Source organism: Ambystoma mexicanum, chromosome 9, assembly GCF_040938575.1.
Source record: "Ambystoma mexicanum isolate Mex_15411 chromosome 9, UKY_AmexF1_1, whole genome shotgun sequence".
Lineage (NCBI taxonomy): Eukaryota > Metazoa > Chordata > Amphibia > Caudata > Ambystomatidae > Ambystoma > Ambystoma mexicanum.
This window is the reverse complement of record NC_090931.1, coordinates 1,534,084,356-1,534,103,097: the sequence shown is the minus strand read 5'-3', so window position 1 is coordinate 1,534,103,097 and position 18,742 is coordinate 1,534,084,356. Positions and strand designations below refer to the sequence as shown.

General features: G+C 45.4%; 1 protein-coding gene across 1 annotated transcript in view; it reads left to right on the top strand.

Annotated features, from left to right (window-relative positions):
* LOC138489458 (uncharacterized) overlaps window positions 1-18,742 on the top strand; it is a 57,212-nt gene that overhangs the window by 23,451 nt on the left and 15,019 nt on the right. The window contains exon 2 of the mRNA XM_069617179.1: window positions 17,957-18,401. Coding sequence (XP_069473280.1) covers window positions 18,071-18,401 — 331 coding nt within the window. The 5' untranslated portion in view covers window positions 17,957-18,070. The remainder of the gene's footprint in view (window positions 1-17,956; window positions 18,402-18,742) is intronic.

The following is an 18,742-nucleotide window of genomic DNA, read 5'->3' as shown; positions in this document are numbered from 1 at the left end:
GTGACCAGATGTTTGTGAAGCAGTGAAGGAGGCCCCTATTTGCTGCTGTGATCTTCTCCGCTTTGAAGCTGTCCCAAAGTTTTAGCCACCACAGGATTATTAGGGGTCCCTCTGGGGATTTCCAGGTGCACGCCACTGTGATCTTAGCGGCCAGGGAAGATGAGTTATGAGGGCCGCCTTCTTGCCAAATCTTGGATATATACCTGTGATCGGAACTCCTAGCAAAATAGGTCCTGGCTCCAAAGGCATCGTTACATGGGTGATGTCTGCTATGGTGGCTGTGCGTTGTACCAGAAGTTTGCAACCATCGGGCATGACCACCACATATGCAGGTAAGAGCCCGGGAGACCACAGCGGCGCCAACATAGGGGGTCCAGGGCTTGGTTAAAGTGATGTAGTCGGAGTGGCGGGTAGTACCACCTTAGAAGTAATTTATGCACGCACTCCCGGTTGGTGATGTAGAAGGAGGACGAATGAGTCCTTGACCAAATGTCTGCCCAGGACTGGTCCTGTATCGGGTGTCCCAAGTCTGCTTCCCACTGTGGCATATAGATAGCTTTAACGACAAGAACGTTTGTCTGCAGTAGTCTATAGAGCGTCGAGATTCGTCCCTGGTCCGGTGGATCTGTTGCTGTCAGCTCGATGTTTTTAAGGTGTGTTTGGTGTAGGACAAGGTGGCTGGCCATGTCCTACGCAGGGAGGCTGGAAGGTGCAGGAGGAAGCGGAAAGGAAGGGTTAAACGGGATTGTTCAATCTCTGCCCACATTGGGTGATGCTCCATGCTTCAGTGAGCTATCTGCGCCTCTATCTGGTACTTATGGAGATCGGGGACCCCCAGGCCTCCTAGGTTTGGGCCACTCAGCATAGTTCTCTGTGGGATCCTCGACTTTTTGCCTTTCCAGATAACCTTCCTTTGGAGGCGCTGGAGCAGGGGGCGTGGGATAATGATGGGGAGGGCTGAGCAAGCGTAGAGGAACTATGGGAGGAGGTTCATTTTACAGGCTGCGATGCGACCTAGTAGCGAAATCTCCTGTGAGAGCCAGCGATCGAGGTCTCTCTCTAAGTCCTTGAATAATGGAGGGAAGTTTCTCCGATAGGTGTCTTCCGGGCGAGCAGGGATCTGGACCCCTAGGTAGGGAATCGACTTTTTGCTCAATTGGATCGTGCAGTGGGATCTGAAGGACTTTGTCTTCTGATTCCAGCCCCATCCCCAGGGCTGATGATCTTGCAAAGTTAATAGAGAATCCTGATACCCTTCCGAATCTATGAATTTCTGCTAGGGAAGACCTCAGTGACTCACAGGTGTCCGTTATAGTTAGCAACACGTCATCCGCATACAGAGCAATCTTATGTTGAGAGGGGCCTACATGAAGGCCTACAATTGTAGGATTCAGGCGGTTTTGTTGGGCTAGGGGTTCCATGACTAGGGCGAAGAGTAGAGGGGAGAGGGGGCATCCCTGCCTGGTTCCACATGTTAGAGGAATTGGACTGGATAGTAGGCTATTGACCCGAAGCAGGGTCTTCGGGGCTTGGTAGTTCGCTAGGATGAGTCTTTGAAAGGTGGGCCCAAGATGGAAGGATTCCAAGGTGAGTTGGCGGAACGACCAATCCACTTTATCGAAGGCCTTGGTTGCGTCCAGGACTACTACGGCTAATTTCTGTGAATCTAACTTTGCAACCTCGATCAAATTTAGGCCTATGCGAATGTTGTCTGCGGTTGCTCTATTCATTATGATTCCCGTCTGGTCTGGGTCTACAATGTCCGGGAGTATTCTCGCTAGTTGGTTTGCCAGAACCTTCGAATATATGTTAGCGTCCAGATTCAGTAGGGAGATGGGCCAATACGCAGCGTTGTCTCTCAGGTCTTTTCCTGGCTTGAGGGCGAGGACTGTGATCGATTCTTGCATTGACAGGTTGATTGTCCCTGAGGCGGCGAAGGAATTAAAGAGCATTGTCAAGGGGGTCAGCAGCTGGGGGCGAAAGATTTTGTAGAATCATGTTGAGTACCCGTCTAGTCCTGGGTCTGAGACTCTTGATGGCCGCATCAACCTCTTTGCATGTGATCGGGGCCTTTAGTAGTTCTCTCAACGTGGCTGTGATATGAGGAAGGACTGCGTCTTGTTAAGTAGGTTTGTTGCTCCTCGTGCGATCTCGGGGATGCTGACATTGTCTCTGTTAGGTGGGCCACTGCCAATCGTAGCTTGTCATGATAAGCAAACTGGACGCTACCCTGAGGATCACGTATGTCCAGGATAGTATTCCTCTTCTTGATCTTAGCTAGTTTCTCCACCAGGAATTTGTTTGCCTTATTACTTTTGGCGTAGTAGCTTTGTTTTGTTTTGGCTAGGAGCTGGGCTGTATCCTCCGCAAAGTGAGCTTCTAACTTCTTCCGGGCTGCCCGTAGGTCTCGGTATGTTCTCGGGTCCAGTTTTTGGCTTTACAAACTGTTTCTGCCTCCTGCACTTTTTCTTCCAGCGTTTGGCGGGCTTGCCGCTTATGTTTGTGGTAAGCTGCTCCCTGAGAGATTAGGGCCCCTCTCACCACCGCCTTCATTGCATCCCAAGTATTAGCTGGGGAGGTATCTTCACTTTTGTTTTCCTTAAAAAAAACTCCTTGATAGATTTCGCCACAGCATCTCTCAGTGACATGTCACCCAAGATCGGACCATAGGGGGTCCACCTGCGCCTCGGAGCGGCGCCAGGGACATGGGCTCTAAACGTTAAAGTGATCGGGCGTGGTCTGAGAGCACCCTAGGACCAATGGTCACATCATCTGTTGAAGCCAAGACTTGGGGGGGTGGGGGGGAGGGCAACATGTGGTCAATGCGAGAATAAGTTCTATGCACATATGAGTACTTTTTGATGTGGAGGGGGGCCTCTCGAGCTTCCTCCGGCTCTCGGAGCTAATCCTGTGGGGGCAGGTGGGTGGTGGCACTCAGTTATCATATACAGGCTTAGCGTTGGTGCAGTTATCCTGTGGCTGGGTTTTGTAACCTCTCCAACGGGAGAGTGAACTTGTGGTGATGTGGGAGGCCCATTTTTCCAGCTCGGCATCTCCTATGGCCAACAGGGCCATATCTGTTTTCCCAGCATAACAGTATAACATATCTGAATTCGCCTCCAAGGGTGTAATGATTGCATACACCTCGGAGTGGGGTATGGACCGCTCTGTGCCCGCAGCATTATTGTATCCCTAATTGGTTCCGCTGTCAGTCGTTTCACGACCATAGGTCATAGCCATTCTATCTCATCTTCCGGCGCCTCTGCACCTTGGATCAGGCAGGTTGAGGCTGTTTGAGAGGACTGGTTTGGTTCCTCCGGTGGGCGATGTGGGCTAGGGGTGGGTGAGTTCCCCGGAGAGACCGGGTGCAAAATAGTCGCTGCATCTTCCAGGCGGCTTATTCTTCATTGGATTCCCTGATAAGTGAATTGGAGGGCAGTGGGGAATAGCCATTGGTAACAGATCTGCTGGCTCTGCAGAAATAGGATTAAGGGTTTGACGGCTCTTCTTACTTGCAAAGTTATCAGGGAGAGGTCCTGGTAAATCTGGAGTGGGACCCCCTGAAAGGACAGCTCATCCTTGGTGCACCCTATTGTCGAGATGGCCTCTTTGGTGGTGTAAAAGTGGACCCTAGTTATCACATCTGGTGGAGCGTCTGAATCCACCCCACGTCTTGGGCGCAGCCTATGGGTCTGGTCTAGGATGAGTTGGGCCTTGTCTGTGAATGGGAGCAGGGATTGGAAAAAGTTTCCTATATATTCCGGCAAGTCTTTGTCCTGTACCGTTGAGGGGACCCCTCGGATCTGCATATTGTTTCGGCGCGCCCTGTTTTCCAGGTCCTCCTGCTTAAATTCCAGCACTTCGCTCCTATTCTGCAGAGCCTGAATCGTGCGTTGCATTTCTATCAACGTTGCATCGTGACTCTGGATTAGGTCCTCGAACTCCTGCAGCCTTTGCTCCGCCTCCATGACTCTTTAATCTGTTTGTTCTAGCTTCGTGGAGAACTCCGCCATGCAGGATCTAAACTCTGCTTTAATGTCTAGCATGAAGGCCTGAATATCCTCCTTGGTTGCTAATCTTCCCTGCTCTTCGGGGGTCTTCTGTGGGGTGAGTTTGGGGTTGTCCGGTTTCTTTGCCTTGTCCACTGCCAGCAGCATGGTGGAAATGTCTGAGCTTTTGGCAGCTTTAACAAGTTTCACCATCGTTCTTGGTGTCCGACTCGGGACCTCTTGCGCCAGTTTTGGTTCGGCTGATGAAGTCGGCTGGTCTTAGAGGACGATATTCCCCGAAACTGCACGCCAGATCTGTGGCTATTTGTTCATCTCGGACTCAAGCATGGGGTAGCCAGGCTGAGTGCGCAATGTCTCTTGTGTGCAGCAGGGGCTTCCGTTGTCGGAGGGGCTCGCCCTGTGGGCACCTGTGTTGCCAGATGATGTTATGGGGGAAGCCTTAGCTAAGGTTTGCTGGCAGTCGGAAGTCAACCCTAAGAGGTTTAAGGAAGTAGGACTCCAAGCTTCAGGCTTGCTAGGGGCTTGGTAGCTAGTAGTGAAGTGCACTATAGGGCAGGCTGTCGAGCGCCCTCCAAGGCGGGGGGGGGCCCCCCATGCTGCCAGCTGGGCTTGGGTGGGAGTGGGATGCACTTTCCTCGCAACGCAGATTGAGCCTCGGCTCGCCAGCAGGATGAGGGGGAAGAAAGCGGGCCGGGGCACCCCAGGAAGCAGCCAGGCTGGAAATGTCCGGCGGGCCCAGGGGGAAGGCTCATAGGGTATTGCAGCCGGTGATAGGTCCCGAGTCGTCGATGGGATGAGGGGACTGGGCCGGGGCGCCCCAGGAACAGCCGGATCGGAGGGCCCAGCGAGAGCCCACAGTAGGAATGGTGGCGTCTGACAGTGGCGCTGCTCGAAGACCTGGGCAGCACCTGCAGCACAGTAGTTCGACTGCCCGGGTGCTGCCGTTGAATCGGGGTGCTGCCGCTGGAGGTAAGCTGTGGGTTAAGTTGCCTTCATGCTGCCAGGAAGCTGACTTCGGAGCCCCTCGGGCGTTGCTGGCCTGACCGCCTCTCCAAGCTCAGCGGCCAGCAGCAGGCGCCTCTGGAGGTGCACTGAGCGTGCTATGTCGGGGGATCTCTGGAATGGGGATTCGGGGTCTGGCCGAGCCGTAGATGTTGCTGAGGCAGGGCTCTCACATTACGATCGTCGGGAGTCCCGGGCTGCTGCTGGTGGAGGGTCGCGTTGCGGCAAACTCCAGAAGGCTCGGGCAGTGCTTGGCTTTGCAGCTGTCAGCTGGCTCGGGATCTCAGGAGCACAGTCCGCCACCCTCCTGGAGAGTCGGGTGGATTCCACCCCGTTGGTGCGACGGACCTCCTCCTTCATCACGGATGTCGTGTAGTGGTGAGGGTCTGTGGCTCCCTGGGGCCGCCGAGCCTCGGCTTTCGCTTCCAGTGTGGGGGGGTGCTTTTCATAGCGCTCTGCTGCTGGCTCTCATTAGGGCTCACGGTGCTGTAATTTCGTCTCGCCTCCATTCCGGGCCTCGCTCCAGCTGCCGCAAATTTTGGAAAAGCTCTCCTTCCCAGTACCCTCATGCTGGGCGGAGTCAGACTCTCCCGCCTGCCATCTTGGACACGCTACTCCGGGCTAGGGGGCGCATTAAAGTCCTCTTCGTTTCAGGGTCCCCCAGGGGTCTAGGAGCCCCTCCAACCTGTCAGAGGTGCCACTGCCGTTCTTATTGCCGTTCTTGCAGAGATCAGCTTTGTCTGACAGCGGAGAGGGTCAGATTATCGTTAGATGCCGCGGGTCCCGGATGGAGGCAGAGTAGCAGCCACATCGCTGGCACTCCTGGCCACGTCCCCGATACCTCTGTTTATTTGAAAAGCGGGAGAACGAGAGTTATTAATGAGAAGAGTATAACATTTGAATAATGTTGAATAAGCAAGAAGAAACCCGATCAATCGATTTTTCGGCATCAAGTGAAAGAAGAGCTAAGGCTTAATTAGGTTACTGAGAATGTGAGAAGATATTGAAGAGTATTCTAGTGTTAGAAGCGTAACAATCTTTTAATAAAGCCTGATTGATCAGTATGTATACGTTTAGGAAGATACTTTTGTAGATGTTTAGCTTAGAATTTAGCAAATATTTTGGAATCTGAGTTAAGGGCAATAGGTCTATAGTTTTTGACAAGTGAGGGATCTTTATCAGGTTTAGGAAATAAGACTAGGAGGGCTTCACCAAAGGAACCAAGGCTACTTACTTTGCAGAAAAGTTTTTGGAGAGAGAGCGCATCAATAAAGGCCTTATAAAAATCAGTGGAAACCCCATCAGGGCCTCAAGCTTTGTTGGGTTTAAGGTGTAATATAGCTTGTTTGAATTCAGATAAGGATACAGGTGTAGCAAGGGAAGAAAGATCAATAGGGTTTTTCTTATTTCCTTCAAAAAAGGAGTTGATTTCAGGCTCCTCAATAGAAGGATCAGAAGAGTATAGGTTAGAATACAAGTCTAAGAAGGCCCAGTTTGTCATTTTGATTAGTCATATATTTCCATCAGAAGTAGTGATGTGGGTGATGAACAATTTTTCTTTCTTATTTTTTGAATAAGAGGCCAGCTTTTTTCCGGCTTGGTTGGAGCCACTATATAATTTAGATATAGAGCAAAGTATAGAATTTTTTCAGATTTGTCGGTGCACAATTTATCAAATTCAATATGTTTACTCTTAAGTGTTTTTGCAATAATAGGATCAGGGTTGGCATAATAAGACCTTTTGAGATCCTTAATGGAAGTAAATAAAGTGTTATGAATGGATTCAGATTGTCGATTTTTGAAAGCTGAACATTAAATAATAAACCCACGTAGGGAGGCTTTGAAAGCATCCCAATTGTTGTGAATGGAAGTATGCTCTGGGTGTTGTGGAGAAAGAAATCTTCAATAAACGATTTTGTTTTTTCAATCGAACAAGGTATCCTGAAGGTATCATCCCATTACATTTCCATCTTGAGGAGGCTTTAGGCATGGGTATCCAATCTAAAATGGTAAAGACGAGAGCATGATCAGAAATGGTTATGGAACCTATTTCTAATTAATAACTAAAGGAGTTAGCGACCTGTTTACACAAATGTAGCCTAATCTAGAAAAAGATTGATGGGGGAATAAAATGTAGCCTTATCTAGATTGATTTGGGAATAAAACATAAAGTCTTTCACATCTGGGTGACACAAACGCGAGTCAATCAAATTAAGGTTGTCCAACATATAGAGAAAATTCTTGCGAGATTTGGAGTTAACAAAGTTGGGGATAGATTTACAATCCAGAGTGATGTCAAAAACTTGGCAACGTCTCCACACAAAATAGGTCTACCTGAGTTTTTCTGAACAAGTTTCAGTTTAAAGTTGGTCCAGAAAAGGGGGTCAGGAGCAGTAGGGCCATATACATTAGCTATGGTTACTGGTAGGCTTTTAAGAATTGCATCAATAAAGATCCAACAGCCTTCAGGGTCCTTTTCTTCATTGGAGAGAGAGAAGGATGAGCACTTATTAATCAAAATAGAGACACCGCCCTTTTTATCTAGAGCATTTGAAAACAGGGTGCGACTAATTCAGGAAGCTATAATGTTGTAGTTTTCGTTGTCAAGAGTTCAGGTGAGTCTCTCGAAGGCAGGCAGCGTCAATTTTGAATTTTGCAAGTTGGGTAATCATTTTATGGCATTTGATGGGATGATTTAACCCCTTGACATTCCATGTGACAAACCTAATAGACATTAGTGGTTATAAAATAAATTGTAGATCATTGACCAAAGGGTGAAAGCAATTGACCAACCTGATAAAATGTGTGGCGTTACAGTATTTGGAGAACAAGCAGGGCGTTGAGCTCCATGTATTGTAGCAATATTGGGATCTAAAGGGAAGTACAGAAGGATGAGAACATGACAACAGGGAGAAGGACATATAATGAAAAGTAATGTGGAAATGTTGTTAAGTCGAAGTAGGAAAAATGAGAATCCCATAGAGTGACAATAAAGGTATATCCTGGGAGATACAAGAGCACAGTGATGAACAAAGCAAAAGTGAACAAAAGCTAGTACACAGGAGATAAAGATAACTAACAATATTACACGAAAAATATGGCAACATATAAGGTAACCAACCTATAATATAAAAGCTAAGTAAACATAATGAATTAAATAGGCTCAGAAAAGGAGCAAACCAAGTCAGAGCGTTGTAAGAGAGTAAACTTGTGTTAGAGTTTGTAAGGCAGCAAGAGCAGGTTCTGTGTTTTTAATATGTGATCTAGATTTGTCTCTAGAGCAACTAGGATTGGCAGAAGAAGCCAAAGGTATAGATGAAACAGATCTACCTCGTATAGAGTTAAACTTGCTTTGTTGATTCTTTGATTGTTTATAAGAAGGTAGTTGGTGAGGGTCTGGTGTAGAAGAGCAGGATGTTGAATCTGAAGAGGAAGAAATATCCATCAGAGTAGATAGTTTGCAGTGTTTGGTGAATTATTTAGTCGGGCCATTTATCATTTTCACAGGTTCAAGCAGTCTGTATCTGATGCCAAGGGTCTTCAAGAGGGGTCTTGTATCTAGAAATCATTTTCCTTTGGCTTTTCTGAGTTGGAAAATGTGGGGAGACAAAGATCTTTTGACCTTGAAAAATAATAGAGGAGTTGTTCTTGGCAGCTAGTAAGGTTTGGTGCGCTTGCTGATGTCTCAGAAAGCAAGTAATACAAGGTTTAGGCGTAGAGTTGTTGGTAGAAAAACGAGGCCTTATTTGATGAGCTCTTTGTAGTTCCAATGGAGGTGAAAAAGTGATGCCTTGAGTTGAGGGAATCCATTTAGTAAGAAAATGTATAGGGTAATCCGGGACTTTTTTCTCAGGTATCCCGTAGACGCGTAGCTTATCTCTCTGATTTTTGTCCTCCAATTCAGAGACATCAAGCTCCAATTGGAGAATTGTTTGCTGCTGCATGTTTTCAAGACCTTCTACCCTACCTTCAACAGATGAAATTCTTTCTTCAGCCTCATCCAATCTGCCTGAGAACATTTTAATCTCATGTTTGAAGCCTTTGATTTCTTCCTGAATGTTGGAGGAACGAAATCAAGAGTGGAAATGGAGGAGTGAATACTGCTGAGCTCCTCTTCTACACAAGAATAATCCAATATAGGTGAAGCTTTGGTGTTATAAGCCATACTTGTAATGAAAAGCAGTTAATAGTAAGCCAGAAATATAAAAGACAAAACTAATAAGAGGCAAGCAATATCTTATTTCAACACCGGGTGTCAGTATTGAGTAGGCCAATGAAACGCTGAAGAAGCCAGGGTGTAACGTTATCTGTGACACCGAGGGATGGGAAGCAGACGGCCGAGTGAGGGAGAAGGACACCAGAGGACAGTGTTTGAGAGAGCAATCGGCAGAAGGTGTAATTATGGATTAAGTAGAAGTAACTGGAACACTTTCTCTGAGGCCGTGTCTCGGTGAAAAACAACGAACCACGGAAAACATTATACATTAAGTGGCTGGGGAATGTCCCCTCAGAAGAGGGACACTGCTGAAATGAGAGACGCTTACTGGCATTAATAATGCATTGTCCCGAACCATACCGGAGTACAACAGGGTGCCAATGAATATTCTCCTTCGTCTGCAGTGGCTAAACTTATCCGCAAAGTTCGGCAATATACACAGAGGAGACAAGCTTCTAGAGGCATGGATGTAATGGTTTCTCACAAGCGGAGCCTCCGATAGCACAATAAGAGAACTCATTAACCACCGTAGCTCAGAAACTTAGCAAAAAGGAAGATCCGCTGTTTAATGCTCCAGGTTGCTGCTTTAAGAATAGTAGAGTTAAGAAACAGTGCCCATATTTATGGAATTATCTATGTCAGACAGAGCTTCTCACTTAAGCCATCATTTTAGGTGCTGCTTGGCCACGCCTCCAAATCCCCCCCCTTTTTCTAACCGGGTCAAGGTACTACAGCTGTTAGATTTTGTGCCACAGCTGATGTCCATCATTGCAGCAGACATTGAGACAGTTGAACTACCCGACTTGTACAGCTCTAGTAATTGGGCCCTGGTGCAATTTGTATCTCCTATAATTGTGGAATGTATTGTTCATTTTGCACCTGTTTTGAGATTGTCTGCAGGAAGTATTCATAGGAGGAAAATTCTGTAGAGATTTTGAAGTGGAGGTCTGGAGAAAAGATGAATGTGTGGTATCATGCTAGTGAGAGGTTCAGTTTGATGAGTGCACAATCCAGAAATACGTATAAGGAGCAATATGGGCAGAAGTCATTTCTATGATACTTGTCGTCTTTGGCTACCGATCTTATTTTTATTTAATACTGATGGACTATCTTTTTTTGTCCTCCAGCGATTGTCTTTGTGCTCCAGGAAACTTATATAAGGGTTGTGACTAATCTAGCAAAGTCATTGCTGAATCCCAAAGGAAAATCTTCCCCACATGTGGCAGAAACTACCTGACCCTGGGGGTGGCTATCTGATGGAGGACCACATGAGGTGAGACTACCCTAAGCGGAATGAAGAAGCATTGCTAGATAGAACATGGTATTCCCCCTTTTCCTTAGGGAAAACCAATGGCATACTGTAGTCTGGGACTAAAACAGTTGGTCATGATTGATGACAAAATTAATACATATCCCAGTGTGAATGACGGTACTGAGATGAAGAAGAGGACTAGAGCAATGAAGGTCAATAAAACTGAGAAGCACACCATGTGATCTAGGTGTTATGATCATGTGATAGGTGCCGGGACATTCAAAAGCACCAAACCAAAGAGAAAATGGAGAATCACTGCTCCTGATGCGTAACAGGACAGTCGTGAGAAGCCAGCTGCAGGGAAGCGCTTAAGAGAAGCTGTCCAAAGAAGGTCCGGGGTTCGCTGCATGCCTACCTGGAGCAGAGGAAGCTGCTGGCGCAAGCAGAAGGCATTGCTGGAACGGAGAGTGTAAGAAATGCGCCATACCCAAGGGCATTTGGGAAACCAGAGGGACGCATAGCAGACCGGAGAGAAGGTGAGATTGTGGCAGTGTCTGAAGAGCAAGCTCTGAGACCGCAGTTCCGCCACGCGGACGTAAGGAGCAAGAGAGAGACTACTGGGAGAGCTGCTGCAGTCAAGGACTGGGGAGCCTACGCGACGCTGGCCAGAAGGTGATTACAACTGGGCAACATGCAGATCATGGAGAACGCCGAAGTAGCCAGGAGAGACCGATGAGCCCACAGAGGGAGTTTGGGGCACCAGGGCGATTCAAGTCGTACAATGCACACCAATTGAAAGTAAGCACATGAAGTTGTGAATGAAAGGCAGGCAAAAAATACTCAAATGGAAACTAATATGAACATATATGAGTATTAAAACATTGACAAAGTCCTGGCGGGAGATACCAGGCAATTGGGGTGCGGGTCCGGGACCTGCACCCAAAATACAAATAGTCAAGTTTTAACCAAGTCCTGGCAGGAGAGTACACCAGGCCTTTTTTTGTTCATGAGTCAGGAGACTCGCACCTGGACTGTGTGGAAAGCAAGCCAGAGCAGGAAGTAAAGAAACTTTGTAAATGTGTGAAACTTGGGGGAAGGGAAACAAGTCCCTTGGAAGGAAGCGAGTGTAAGGGAAAGAAAGGACGGTCTCTTGATACAAAATCCTTACCATATAGCTTAAGGTGGTGGATAATGTTGGGGTGGTCAGGCAATATCCCACTGATATGTACGGCTCATGTTGCGCACGCCATATTTTTGACTTAAATGCAAGGTTGCAGTTTTATATATGTATCCAGTGTGGGTAAATGTGAACGGGATACGTTACTTTAAGTGTTATTTTGTGTTCAAGATTGATACATATTGGATTTACACGTGTGTAGAAAGATACATTTCCAATCGCTAAATGAAATATAAACATGATCCAGAGATTGTGTGCGATGAAGTGCCTAGCAGCTGGGCTAAAAGGACTTTCATAATGCACATGCTAAGAAGGAGACGCCATAGAGAACCCACTGTGAACAAAACATGACATTTATTAAACATGCATGCACACTGAGATACATGCACATTGAGTTTATAAATCTATATGTAGTGGGTTTTTAAAAATGTATTAAAACTCTGCAGTCAGCAGTTCATGCAGTGAATTTTAAGTGACTGGGAAAATCTAGTTTTGCAAGGTTGAAGGCTGGAGAAGGACTAATGATTAACCGAGCAGATTGGCAGACGGCAACAGGGTTTATGCCCTGGTATTTTCACAGAAAGCTGATATAATCACTTAAGTGCATGACAGCTTGCAGAGGGGTCCGACCATTTGTTTTGATGAACAATAAACACAGGGTGAGGCTCAGCTCCAGGCCACAGTGACCGATACTCGGGGGGTTTTTATTGTTTTCTCAGGGTGTGCTGTGTGTGTTGAAATGGTAGTCCTTTTGATTATAATGTTCCTGGTTACCAGTAACACTGGGGTGGGTGAGACGGTTATCGGCAGTTCAAAGGGAACCTTTTTATTCTGCTCTCTCTCATGTCGTTTGAAGTATCTGTGCAAACCATGTGCAAATTACATTTATGATTGAGGTCTCATATTAGCTGGTACTTGTAATGAATTATGTTTGTATGTGAATGTGTAACCGTATGATGATGTCATGACCTACCACAGACAAATCTATAAAAGGGGTATGCTATGAATATGATCTGAAGATGGAAGTTAAGATTATTATGGCCAATGAGAATTGGAGAAAGATTGGATTTCTTTCGTATATGCCTTGTCCAATCACATGTGGGGGGTGGATTGTAATAAACTATATGGGAGTGTTTTAACTGTTGCAAAAATGTATATAATGTGTCAATTTATGTGGTTCGGGGGGACTCGGGTTAGTTTGACTCTACAGTCATCTGGCTCATCCCCGGACGATTGTACAATAAACTTGCTTTACCTACAAACGTGGACTTGTTCCTTAAGCGCTGGGCCTGCTTTGGGTTAAGGTGATTAGGGGCCAATCAACAGAAAAGCCTGAGAGGAGGCGAGCACCTTCTTTGTGCATATGAGACTCTGAACTGTCAAAGAACTAAGGTACTTGGGGGACGGGAACCCCTTCCAATGTTGCTGGAACGTTTGGTTGTTTACTTCTTTGACGCCCTTTTGGAACCTTTAGTTCAGCTTGTGAACTACAGATGCAAGTGGCAGCTAGAGAACATTTAGCCCTTTTGCACTTTATAATAGGTTTAGCATGTGAGGGTCAGCAGGGTTTTTTGGAAATAGGATGTGATACTGACTTTGAACATCTTGACAGACCGTAGTTAGTTTTGTTGAGGCAGGGAAACCCCTCCAAGAGTTAGGGAAAGATAGACCTTACTCCAACCCATTTCTTTTAATAAAAGTTTATAGCAATCAACATTATGGCGCTGTGTCCGAGTCTTGCTTTACCTCACAGGGTGTACATGTAGGAGACGGACACACAGGTGGCATGCTTTTGGCTATAGAATTTTATTAGATCAAAAATAAAAGATCAAAAAACCCTACCTGTCCCTATTACTAAGAGGGGCTCCCCTGTCTCAAACAAACTAAGGATTCCGTCAGGAGGGCAGTTAAAACCAAATAGTCCACCGTCGTGTCAAAACCTATTTCCTTCCCTTACATTCTAAATTAACTAAGGGAAAAGGGGTGATTTTGTTGGTCCAGAAGAATGACTCTCTTCTGGACGACAGCCCAAAGTTTACTTTTGGATGAGGCAAATGAAATGTTCTTCTCAAAACGGTACAAATCAAACAGTCTCAAAAGGGTTCCTTGTATTGAGGCTCCACCAAGGCACACAACAAAGTCTTGTGTCTTCACCGTGTTAGGGGGATGACCTCCCCTAACTTTCCTTTGATTTCTCAATGGTTTTTCCAATACCATGGTAAGTGACTTCCTTTCCCTTGCCTCCCTGTGCAATTCACACTGTCAAGAGAATGACTCCCTCACAATGATCACCAACCCCTGGGGGAATATCTCCCTTCCCCAGGTCTTTTCCATCTTCTCACACTGCTAAGAGAATGACTCCTTTCTCTTGGTTTTTCAGGGTCCACAAACAGGAGGGGGAATTACTCCCTTCCAAACTGGCGCACCACATGGCCAGATACTGTGACTATCAAGATCAATGTTCACAACACTGTGTCGAGGGTAATACTTTCCTTCCCCTTGCTCTCTCTTGGATTAACAGCCAACCCAGTTCACTCCGCTGCAGGTACTGGGGGCTTCATTCCGAGTATGGGGGTGCAGGGGAAAAAGTGGTGGCAACGTATTTACTGTCACTTTTGCCGCTCCGCCATGCTACGAGTTTGGCCCTGGAATGGGGGATTTACCTCCAGCATCATGCTCCTGCAAAATCGTCAGAGTTACCGATGTGGTAAGATTATGATGGTGTGGACCGTGAAGGCTCACATGATAGTGGCAGGTGATTTTAATTCGTACTGTGACCTGGCTTATTTGAGTACAGTACTCGGTGAGTGTAGGTGGTATGACAAAACATGTGCACAGGAATATTAATCGGGAGAAGAATAGTAGTCCTCAGTGCAATAATGGCTGGAAATGGCTTGAATTCCTAGACAGGTTTGATTTGGATTATGTAAGCCCATTGCCCTGTATGGTATTGATATTTTATTTTGTATCACGCTCGTACACATGTTTCAGAGCGCAACGAGGCAAGGGAGTACAAAAACAACTATCTTGTTTTTGTGGGCAGGGTTGGCATTAACACTTGGACAAATGGGTAAGTATTGTCCCGGATTGATTTATGGACGCAGGGATAAGGAAGCTTGTTGTAAAGTATAACATGCTCCATACTGTGATCGTACTATGTTATACTTAACTCTTGCGATGGGTAAAGCGAGTAAGTATGTGATGCAGCAAAATATGGTTAAGTCTCAGGGCAATAGGATTACATAGACAGAGGCTAATCTAAAGAGTTGTCATTGTAAATTGATGAGTAACTAGGTCCTTACGCCTGGATCGCATCTCTGTGACTATGTGGATATTTATACTGAGTTAATCGGTAAAATTGTAATTGACAATGAAGAGTAAAATTGTAATAAGCATAATAACTTATATTATTCTGCTATTAGAATGAAAAGACTGCTACATACTGCTTCGACAGATTAAAAGATGTGGAAATCTGCATTTTTGCAGATAAATGAACGCTGAGTGCACAGCAGTGCACACACTATAAAAACTGGTTGATGTCATATAAACGTGTGCAATGCTAACTGGCAGTTCATTGATTCTTTATTCATATATATCGCCTATACACAATGTTTTTCAAAGCGCTTCAAGTAGGGAGGGAACATGGGGGAATACAATTACATTCTTACAAGTCCTTGAAACCGAGCAGAATGTGAAAAATAACTATCAAATCATAACAGATAGTACAAGTGCATGGAACAATAAAGGAGAGGTGGGGGGGGGGGGAAAGAGCCAAAACTAGCAGTAACATTACTATGCCTGATGACAATTGTTGCAGTGCAAGAGTGACAAGAAGGAGGGGAGGTAAGGGGGTGAGGAAGAGAAGGGGAATGGAGAGGAACAAAACAAGTGACTATCCATTAAAGGTCAACGACTGTTCAAGAATAGTGGGGAGGGAGAAGAAGGATAAGACAAGAAGGGAAAAGGGGTGACGGACAAGCTGTTATTAATGGTCAAGGGACGGGACCGATGATAAGAGTAAGTGCTGAGATATGGTTTAAGGGTGGAGGGGGGGTCAAGAAGGCTGCAAGACAGCTGGAAATTAACTGAAGGAGGGAAAGAAAGGAAGGAGGGGGGTAAGGTGGACTGACACAGGGGCGGTGGGGTGTTTGGGGGTGGACAGAATCACACGGGGGGCATAGGGGTGGGAGAAGGGGTAAGGGGTACACAGACTCACACGGGGCATTGAGGTGGGTGGGGGGTACATAGACTCTCACGGGGGGCATTGAGGTGGGTGGGGGGTACACACTCTCACGGGGGGGCATAGGGGTAGTTAACATTTGGGATGTTAAGAATACACACAACACAAACATTTTGTGGCAATTATATAGGAAGCATCATACTGAGGGCAGGGCAGTTGAAGTGAACCCCATGTTGGAGGCCTGTTGGGAGGCATACATTAAGGAGATATATTGCTATTAACTTGATGGAAAAATGAATAAAGTGGAAAATCTGATTACTACTGATAGGGATACAATATGTTTTTATATGGATGTTATCGTGAATGTAATTAAGGGGCTTAAGGCATCGGGGGTGCCAGGCCTGGATGGAAATGCAAACGTACGTCATTAAACAAGCTCCTGTTTACTGGGCGCAATTGTTATTCAAGATCTTTACTTCCATTTGGAGTGTGAGAGTTATCCCGCCTAGTTGGAAGAAATCTATTTTGGTCCCAGTGTTTAAAAAGTGGCTGAGAACAGACCCCCCCCCATAATTACCATCTGCTGGCAATGACAGATTCTAGTTGCAAGATCTTCTCGTCTTTATTGTTGGGTAAAATGACTAAATGGTGGGAGGAGCATAACTCGATCACGAAGCGGCAGACTGGTTTTACAAATGGCCTAAATACTGTCCATAACTTCTGGGCTCTCCAATATATGATTGCAGATACCCATCAGATCACTGATTCAAATTTCTATTTGTGTTATATAGACTATGCAGGAGCATTCGATTGTGTGGTACGCCCTAGACTTTGGATCATGGTTGAACAGTGGGGCGTCAATCCCATTATGTCACATTTTATTAAACAGATGTGTTCAAAAACCTCAGTAGTTGCCAGATTGGAACAGGGACAGATAGTCTCTAAGTCAATTGACATTGATCATGGCCTTAAACAAACAGGGGTATCTGATGGCCCCCTTTCTTTATAATTTATACATCGCTGAATTGGCTGCTGCACTTAAGAACTGTTGCAATTTTCCCCCTAAAATAGGAACTGAATGTATATCATGGCTTTCTTTTGCAGATGATAGTGATTTTGGACCGCACCCCAGCGGGATTGCAGAGTTCATTAGATGTCATTTATGCTTATGCGGTTAGTACTAATTTGAGGATTAATCTAAGATTTTAGGTCTTAAAGAGTGGAACACTGGAGTTAATGCCATCAATAAGTGGTAGTCAGACTTACAAAGCACCTGTATGGAATTACTCATATCTCTTATTCTCATTACAAGCACCATGTTAATCTTGCTGATTTTCTTATTGCAATTATAAATCAAAGCTTCCGATTAGGACCGTGCATTGAATCTCGCTGCACTTTCGTGTAAAAAGAGGTATGGTTAGTAAATTGGGCAAAGTTTTGTGTTGGGTCAACCCTATGGTTAGTTATTAAAGTATTGCTGTGCAGAGCGTGGACTTTATATTATGTATTTGCATTTTAATATCCATACTACGTAGGAGTGCACAGGGGCATGGCATGGTATAGCCTATGAAGAAAGGAAGTGTCGTCTTTGCATATTTTAGCAGATTGCCCCCATCTAGACACATTTTATTGTAAAGAATACATGACATTTGTTAGTTCCCCTGCACAAATTGCAACTGATGAATGTTGGTCTTGTATCTATATGGCAGAGTCCTTAGTTATTACAGGTGCTTCTTTGACATCTGGAAAGCGGTTGTGAATCTCCTAAATAAGGAGGACTGATGTTGATTAAAGGAGTTGAATTTGTCACTCTGTTTTAATATGCATCGAATTGTTATTGTGATTTCTTTTCTTTTTAAGGATGTTTTGACATAAATAATGTGGTATTCATATTTTGTGTAGTGATGGTATGTATTTTGATGATTTGCATTGTTTATTGTAATAGTGTAAAAGGTTTATAGTAAAAACCAAATGCACTTAAAATAATTTGTTGTGAAAGTGGTTTACATGAAACAAAGCTGGCAGTAAGCAAGCTTGAAAGGAAGATTCCTTGCTTAGGTTAACATCTGTCTTCCCTCTTTCTCACTCTCTTTCCATTTCTTGACTTTCTCTGTTATAGTCTTGCTGAAAGTTGAAGAGGGCATAGCACCATCTGCTAAGAATTCCCAGGTCACCATGGACCAGCTGAAGTGAAAAAGCAGAAGAACCTTCTGTCTGGGATTGTCAAGACTCAATGGATTGGGTGAAGGTTGAAGTAGAAGAGGGTTTGCCTTTCACTGATTGTCCGCACCCTGTTATCAAGGTGAAGGTTGAAAAAGAGGAAGATGTTTCTTCCAAGAATTGTGGGATCCCAGAGGATTGGGTGAAGATTGTAGTGGGAGTGGAGCCACCTGCCCAGGATTGTCAGAATTCAGTGGCCCTGGTGAAACCTGAACACCTGGAAAAAGACTCTGACCGAGAACATCAGGACTTTAAGAAGTTGATAAAAGTTGAAGTCGAGGAAGATATGTTTGCCGGAGATTCTCAGATTTCCAAGGGAAGGATGATTGGAAGCTTGGCTGCAGGTGAGGAGTAAACCACAGTATTCCAATTTTGTGACATAGTTTACTAAAATCCAAACAACCGTAATCCAACATTTTGCACTGATAGATATTGTAGGGTGTAAAAAAAAAAAGAAGGCTGCGTATACTTTCTCCCATTTCCCAAACATCTGAATAACCTGACCTTTTTACTGATTTAGGAGCACTCATTACAATAAAGTGTGGACCTGTGTGTGTTGTGAGAGATTTAGGGGTATTCTCCCATTAAGAACCAGAGAGTCCTCTATTCAGGTGGCCAGTGGAGGGCCAACACTTTTGGATCCCAAACCTCTGGGTGGACGAGCAAGGGAGGATAACCTGGGTAG